This window comes from Chiloscyllium plagiosum, unplaced genomic scaffold (assembly GCF_004010195.1).
Source record: "Chiloscyllium plagiosum isolate BGI_BamShark_2017 unplaced genomic scaffold, ASM401019v2 scaf_71062, whole genome shotgun sequence".
Classification (NCBI taxonomy): Eukaryota; Metazoa; Chordata; class Chondrichthyes; order Orectolobiformes; family Hemiscylliidae; genus Chiloscyllium; species Chiloscyllium plagiosum.
Genome location: NW_025202143.1, coordinates 1 through 7,604, shown reverse-complemented (window position 1 = coordinate 7,604; position 7,604 = coordinate 1). Strand labels below are relative to the sequence as shown.

Below are 7,604 nucleotides of genomic sequence, written 5' to 3'. Positions count from 1 at the left end.
CCGTCTGGTCAGGGCCCTTGTGGAATACAGTGTCCACTTCTGGTCACACTGTTGTGGGAAGGATATTATTAAACTGGAGAGGGTTCAGAAGAAATTTACCAGGGTGTTGCTGGGAATGGATGGTTTGAGTTGTGAGGAGAGGCTGGATTGCGAAGACTGGAGTGTTGGAGTTTGAGGGAGTAACTTTATAGAGGTCGATGAAATCATGAAGGATATCAAGAAGCTAAGGTTTTTTTCCCTCTGGGGAACAGGACAGGGGCAAAATGACCTTTTGTCTTTGATGAGATGAATTTGTCTTCCAGGGAACTCGTCCATGTGATCCGCCACTTGGCCAATGTCTTGTGGGAAGCCAAGCTGAAAATTGTGCTGGTGATTCCCCCAGCCATCTCTGCAGGGTAAGCATTGGATGCTGTGCTCAATAACACATGGGCTTTTCCGTCTGGAAATGTCACTGACTGCATAGTCTCCTGGAAAAGCAGCATTAGATCCCAGCTTGGTTTCTTTTCAAATTTGGAGGGCTGTTAGTGAAAGCAGTCACAAGAGGCTGCCAGTGTACTTTTAACAGAAAATGAAAATGTTTATTAAACAAGAAAAATAATGTGCAATATCACTCGAGACAAAACAAAAGGTAACAAAGATTTCAACGCAGATAGCAACAAAGGTTTCAAATCCCCACACTATTCTTTCTATCATGTGAACTAGGAGCAGCAGTCGGCAGCTCAGCCCCTCCGGCCTGCTCTGACATTTTGTAAAGTCATAGCTGATCTCATCTCGGCCTTGAGTCCGCTTTCCTGCTCACTCCCCATAATCCTTTAAACCATTACTAATTAAAAATCTCCTTAAATGTACTTGGTGACCCAGCATCCCCTGCATCCGGGGGGTCCTGAATTTTAACTGTTTATGACTGAGAAAAATAATTTCTCCTCAAATCTGTTTTAAATCTGCCACCCCTTAACATAAAACTGTGTGACCTTTCTAGATTTCCCCACATCTGCTTTGTCCATCCCCTTATATACCTCAGTTAGATCTCCTCTCATTCTCCTTGGCTCCAGAGGGTACAGGCCTCAACTGCTCAATCTCTTTCCTCATCTCTGGAATCAATTGAATGAATCTCCTCTGAACTGCCTCCATTGCAACTACATCCCCCCCTCCCCCCTCCTCCTCAAGTATGAGGACCAAACTAGTCCACACTAATCCCGGGACGGTCTACAGTACTCCAGGTACGGTCTCACTGATACAGCTGCAGCAACACTTCCCTACTTTTATACTCCAAGCCTTTAATAATAAAAGCCAAAATTCCATTTGCCTTCCCTATTATCTGTTGTACCCGCATTCCTGATTTCTGTGATTCATGCAGGGGGAGGAAATACCCTCGTGGTATTCTGACTGGACCATTAACCCAGCCACCCAGGGAATGTTCGGGGGACCTGGGTTTGAATCCATCTTTGGCAGACGGTGGAATTTCAATTCAATTTTAAAAAATCTGGAATTAAGAGATTATTTATGATCATGAATCCGTTGCCAATGGTCGGAAAAACCCATCTGGATTCACTAATATCCTTGAGGGAAGGAAACTGCCATCCTTACCTGGTCTGGCCTACATGTGACTCCAGACCCATAGCTATGTAGCTGATTTTTAATGCCCTCTGGGTAGTTAGGGATGGACAATAAATGCTGGCTTACCCAGCAATGTCCACGTCCTGTGAAGGAATTAAAACAAAAGATGCAGAGGAAAATCCAGATCCCTCTGCACTGAAGCACTCTGACGTTTCTCTCCATTTCGATAATAAGTTGCCTTTCTAATTCTCCGATCAAAATGGATAACCTCGCGCTTGGCCACGTTAAACTTCACCTGCTAAAGTCTGGTCTCTTCACCTGATCAATCCATATTGGTTTGTAAATATCTTCATTGCAACTTCCGGTCCCTCCTGTTCGAGTGTCACCTGCAGATTTGGCTGTAGTACTTTCTATCCTGCATCCAAGTCACTCATATCGATTGGAAATAGTTAGGGCCTGAGACCCAACCCTGTGGCATCCTACCAGTTACAGCTCGCCAACCAGAAAAAGACCTATTTATTGTAACTGTCAGCTTTCTGTTGGCCAGTGATTAAATTACTCTGATCCCCACGTGACCTTACACTGTGCATTAACCCTTCATGCAGCACCTTACCAAATGCTGTCTGGAAAATCCAGGATCCCTATTATCGGCATTGCTTGTTACACCTTAGAGAACTCTAGCAAATTGCACAACCATGATTTACTTTGATAAAACCATGTGGATCCTGATGGATAGTGTTTTAACGGGCAGTACAGCATAGCTTCTGATTCTAGCAAAGTCCCAACTGATTGGAAAACTTCTCTCAGAAATGGAAGGATGCAAGAAACTGTCAAGTGGTTAGCCTGAGGTCTGTCGGGCACAACATATGATTATTATTCTGGAGGTGGTAACAGGACAACGTAAAGAGTTAGAGCGATTTCCTATTTGAGTCCTTTAGGAATGCAATGAACAGGGTGGATAAAGGATCACCAAGTACATTATAAAGAGATGGGAGGTTTAGATTTCCCACAGACACTGAGTGCACAGCTCACTCTGAAATACTCCCACGCCCAGTTCCAGGCTCTCTCCCACAATGCATCGTGGTCAAATTCCACACTGTGCACAGCAGGCTCAACACCGAAACCACAGTCAGGTGGCAGGGGTGAAAACAGCAGCTGGGGCTTTTGGCTGGGCTCGGCAAGGGGGGGGAAGAGAGCGGGCAGGAGTATTGTTGTGTGTGTGTGTGTGTGTGTGTGTGGGTAGACAGACAGTGTGTGTGAGTGGACAGGTTGTGGCAGGTGAGTGAAGAGAGATAATGGATGGATAGGGCTGGGCTATGATGGACAGGGCCCAGGACCTGGCTACCAAGCATTTCTTCCCTCTCCACCCCCACCCTCTTCCCAGAATGGCATTCCCACTGTTTTTCTCTTCTCCCCCCAAGGAAACCTCCACCCCATTCTTCCCCGTCTGTTTCACCCCACCATACCCTCTTTGGCCATTCTCCCCCCAGCCCCAGAGCCGTGCTCTCTCCCCCCACCGCCATGATGAAGTACCACACGTTCGGTGGCTGCACTTCAGTGAAAAGGATTGTCCATCATTGGGGGAAAGGATTGGTCAGCGAGCAGTGAACAAACTGTCAGGTAATGAGCTGTTCTCCGATCAACAAATTGTTAATAATGGAGTGCCCTGGTGCTGAGGGTGAAAGGATAGAGTATGTAGACAAGCTGGCTGTGAAGGGGATATTGATATTGCAAGGCCCAGCAAGTGGGCAAACGTTTGACCATAATGCGGAAAATGTGAGGGTTGGATGGAGACGTAGAGAAGGAGAGAGACTGCAGAATGCCACAGTGCAGAGGGATCGGGGTGTCCTTGTCCATGAGTCTCAAAAGGACAGTGTGTATAATGAATCGTTAGGGAGACAAATGAGATATGTGCTCGTTGCAAGGGGATGGAATAATAAAAGAGGAAGTCTGGATAGGCCATTGATGAGTCCATACCCTGGCATATTGTGTGCAGGTTTGATGTCCAGATTGAAGGAGGGATTGACTTGAAGATTCCTGGGATGAAGGGGCCTTTTTTCTGAGGAAATGTTGAAGTAGCTAACACTGTACTCATCGGGGGTGAATGTGGAGTGAACGTTTTGCTTTGGGTGTGGGAAGAGGGGCTGGATATACAGCGAGCAGTCCCAGGGGGAGGGGGATGAAGAGGGTGGGTGGAGAGAGTCCAAACCATCTGGGCTGGGCACCTGCTGCGTTGCCGTTTGACGTTGAAGATTGTGTGCCTTGTTCCCTGTTTCCAGGACCAACCAGCCGGGAATGTTTGGGAAGCAGGATTTTGAGCAGCTGGCCCCCGTGGTGGACGCTTTCAGTCTCATGACGTACGACTTTTCGAATCAGCATCGGTAAGCCGTGTCCCAGGGCTCCCACTGGGGAAAGACAGTGTCCAGTCTAGGCCAGCCTTCCACGATGTGTAACCCTGAGGCTCTGAGGCAGACTCTGACAGGTCTGCAACCTCGGAACACATCTCCCGTTTCACCAGGAACCTCGCTCCTACCCTCACACTTGCCCGCCATTTTGTTTTTTGGGTCAGCCCAGAAAGTCCCTCACCTGCCATTCATTCCAGATGGAAATCCCTCTGTCACCCATCCTTTTCTAACAAGGCAACACAGGATTCCCTGTTCGTGGTCTTTTCCGAACAAAGGGCACGATATTCCACACTATCCATCCTGTCGGTCTACACACTTAAGCTACTCCATGCAATCGCCATCCCCTTTCCAAACGCCTGTCAAAATTGGGATTCCGGCACAGTCTTCCGGACAGGATTCTGACACCTCTGTCCTGCCTGGAGCAGTTGAGGTCATTAAGGCCCAGGAGCTGAAGTAGGCCGTACACCCAGCACTTCCAGTCGGTGTGCTTGTTGTTGGTCTGAATTGTTGTAAATGATCCCTGAGCCACTCGAATCAATCCATTCCCTCCTGTCATTGAGAGAGCAGAAGATGCTCTCGATCTCGCCACCTCAGGATCGTGGGCCCAGGCTGTTGCTGCTGCATCAGCGTTGCAAGACTTCCCACAAACCAGAATCTGGCTGTTAATAAAGCTCTGATCCCAATGGTAGTTGATGTAATTACTGAGAAAGCAGCAGTTTCAGCTCAGTTTCATGAGGCCTCTGCGTGGGATCTGACTGAATTGTGTCTGGCTGATGGCTCATTAGCCCCTCTGACTGCAGCTTCCTCTGCCTCTCCCTGCGGTGGCCTCCATATTGGATTGCTTGGTCCAGACACTGGAGTGGCTGAAACAGTGTTCTGTTTGCCAGCATGGATGGCTCCACCTTGGTACAGTGTGCCTGGTTTTGAAACTGTGGGGCTCTTATTAGCGATAAGCTTTGAGCCTCTCCAACGAGATGGTCTGTTCTTTCAGACTTTGAGCTGGGTCGGCCTGAGTTGCTGTGGGTGTGGTTCCAGTTGAGTGTGAAGATTGATTGCTGTGAACGGGAGTGAAAACCTGGCTGTTGCTTGTTTTGTAGACCTGGCCCCAACTCTCCAATCCCCTGGATACAAGCCTGCGTTCAGACATTGGACCCAGATGCAGTTTGGAGAAGTAAGATTCTCTTGGGGCTGAATTTCTACGGGATGGACTATGGTATCCTTGGAGGGACAGCAGAGCCCATTGTCGGGCACAGGTAGGGCATACTGTCGGTCTGGATTCAGCAGCGTTGACCAGGCTTGTCTGCAGTGTGGCCCGGGAACTGGGGATTCGTGTCACTCACTTGGGGCTTAACCTTTAGCTTCTGAATTGTTTAAAAATAACCGGCAAAGCTTTCATTTTCAACAAGATCAAACTCAACTATTGCTGAGCACCACAGACTAAAGAGTGTGACGCATTTATTACATATAGTACAGGCACCAGGAATAAAAGAAGATGCGGGTAAAAAGTACTTGTAAAAATGGCCATATGGATGAAGGCTTTAGGCCTCTTGTAGATTCTCTTCCTGAGAGTAAGGGGCTTTGAAGAGTTAGTCAGAACCCAGTTGCTGCAATAATCTCGGGAAGTGAATAGTTGGCTGTTTCTCGAACTCCACCTTGGTTTTGTGGGGAGTCGGTGGACACCAGAAAGTTTCTTGATCTGTAATAATTCCGTGGTGCTGGTCCTCACAGTTTGCCTGGACCCGTCTGGTCAAACTGTGGTTGTTTCCTGGAAGCACTCCTGTTCTGAACGGGAAAGTAATTCTCTGTCAATGTTGGCTTGAGGAATCCTTGCTGCTGAGGTGTTTAGGTTTGGAATGGCGTGCTTTAGGATGTTATGCCGATGAAAATGTAAGTTGGTTGCTTTCCCCAAACTGTTGTTTCCTCCTTTCAGGAGCAGTTGGGTCCATCCAGCAGTGGGGCCTAGCCCCCACTCATTGCCTTTCAGTTGGAGTGATTAACCTTTAACTGTCTCAGCCATTGGTTTGGACAGTTTTCATTGTCAGGTCAGGGCGGGCTGGGCTGAGGTATTCACGGGGTATGGGTGTCGTCAGCTGGGCCGGTATTTTGTTTTCCTGTCCCTAGTTGCCCTCATGAAGCTGGTGTTGAGCTGCCTTCCTGAACTGTTGCAGCCCACATGTTGTGGGTTGACCCCCAATGCCCTTAGGGAGGGAAGGCCAGGTTTTGACCCAGCGACTGAGAAGGAACCATGGTCTATTTCCAAGTCAGGATGGTGAGTGGAGGGGAGCTTACAGGGGGTGGTGTTCCCAAATATCTGCGGCCCTTGTCCTTCCAGATGGAAGTGGCCGTGGGTTTGGGAGGTGCTGAATTTGGTGGATTTCTGCAGTGCATCTTGTAGATAGTACACACTGCTGCTACTGAGCGTGGAGGGAGGTGGTGGATGTTTGTGGATGTAGTGCCAATTGGGCGGACTGCTTTGTCCTGGATGCTGTTAACTTGAGTGCTGTTGGAGCTGCCCCCGCCCAGGCGAGTGGGGAGTATTCCATCACCCTCCTGATTTGTGTTTTTGTTGACAGACTTTTGGGGAGTCAGGAGGTGTAGAACAATTCAACAGGGTTTAGCAAAAACCAAAATCCTGGATGACAAGTTTTTGAGAATGTGACTGCTGTGGGAGATAAAGTGGAACCAGTCCCTGTCGTACACCTAGATTTCCAAGAGACTGTTCAGTAACATGCTTCACAAAAGGTTAATGCTCCAGGTAAAGACTCGTGGAGTTGGGGATAATTTGGGAAGAAGATTGGTTCTTGAATAAAGGATAAATGGTCCTTTTCGATGTGGCGAGCTGAGCCCAGTAAATTCTGTCAAGCATCAGTTCTGGGGCCTAAGCCATTACTGATCAATACAGCTGGCTTTGACATAAAGAGAATATCTAAGTTTTTTGTTAATAGAAAAATTTTGTGTTGATTTATTAATGTCATGTGTAGGGAGGTGCAGTGAAAAGTGCTGTCTTATTTGCTTTACAGATCATACAAATGCATAAGTGCAGGATATAATGTTACAGCTGCCGGCAAGGTGAATAGAGAGAGAGAGAGAGAGAGAGAGATCAACATTAACCTTAGAGAGATCCATTCCTGTGTCTGAGGAGGGCACAGGAGGTTGCAAGAGGATGTAGACAGGTTAAGTGAGTGGGCAACGCGATGGCAGATGGCGTATAACGTAGGGAAGGGTGCAGTTATCACTGCTGGTTGTGAGAATGAGAAAAAGGCAAGGTTTTGTTTCTAAAAGTTTGAATCTGGTTGGTGTTCAGAGGGACTGGGGTGTTTCTGTACAAAGAACGCAGGGCAGCAAGCAATGAGAGAGACAAAGGCCGGGCAGTTGGAGTTCAGCTTGCTGCTGAACGTGTCAGGAATATCTCCCTAGAGTCTCCGTGCTTCAGGATAATGGCAGTGCAAGCAAAGCTTGTTAAAACCCACCCACAGGTGAGATTGTCCAATTTGTTCCAGTGTTCGGTGGGATCCCTGGGTGAGGACGGATGAACTGGCATCTGTTCTCTTTTTACTCACCCTCTCGGTCAGTTGTGACAAGTTGAATTTTAAAAGAATCCCTTCTCTAGCGGATACTTTAATCCCAGATCAAAATAACTTC

At 47.8% G+C, this 7,604-nt stretch overlaps 1 protein-coding gene across 1 annotated transcript; it reads left to right on the top strand.

Moving 5' to 3' along the window:
* Positions 1–302: 302 nt before the first annotated feature.
* Positions 303–5,242, top strand: LOC122546193 (chitinase domain-containing protein 1-like; the record flags this gene model as incomplete). Its single annotated transcript, XM_043684992.1, has 3 exons — positions 303–395; positions 3,837–3,938; positions 5,060–5,242. Coding segments are annotated over 3 exons (355 nt in total), but the record flags the coding sequence as incomplete, so codon positions are not given.
* Positions 5,243–7,604: the final 2,362 nt, after the last annotated feature.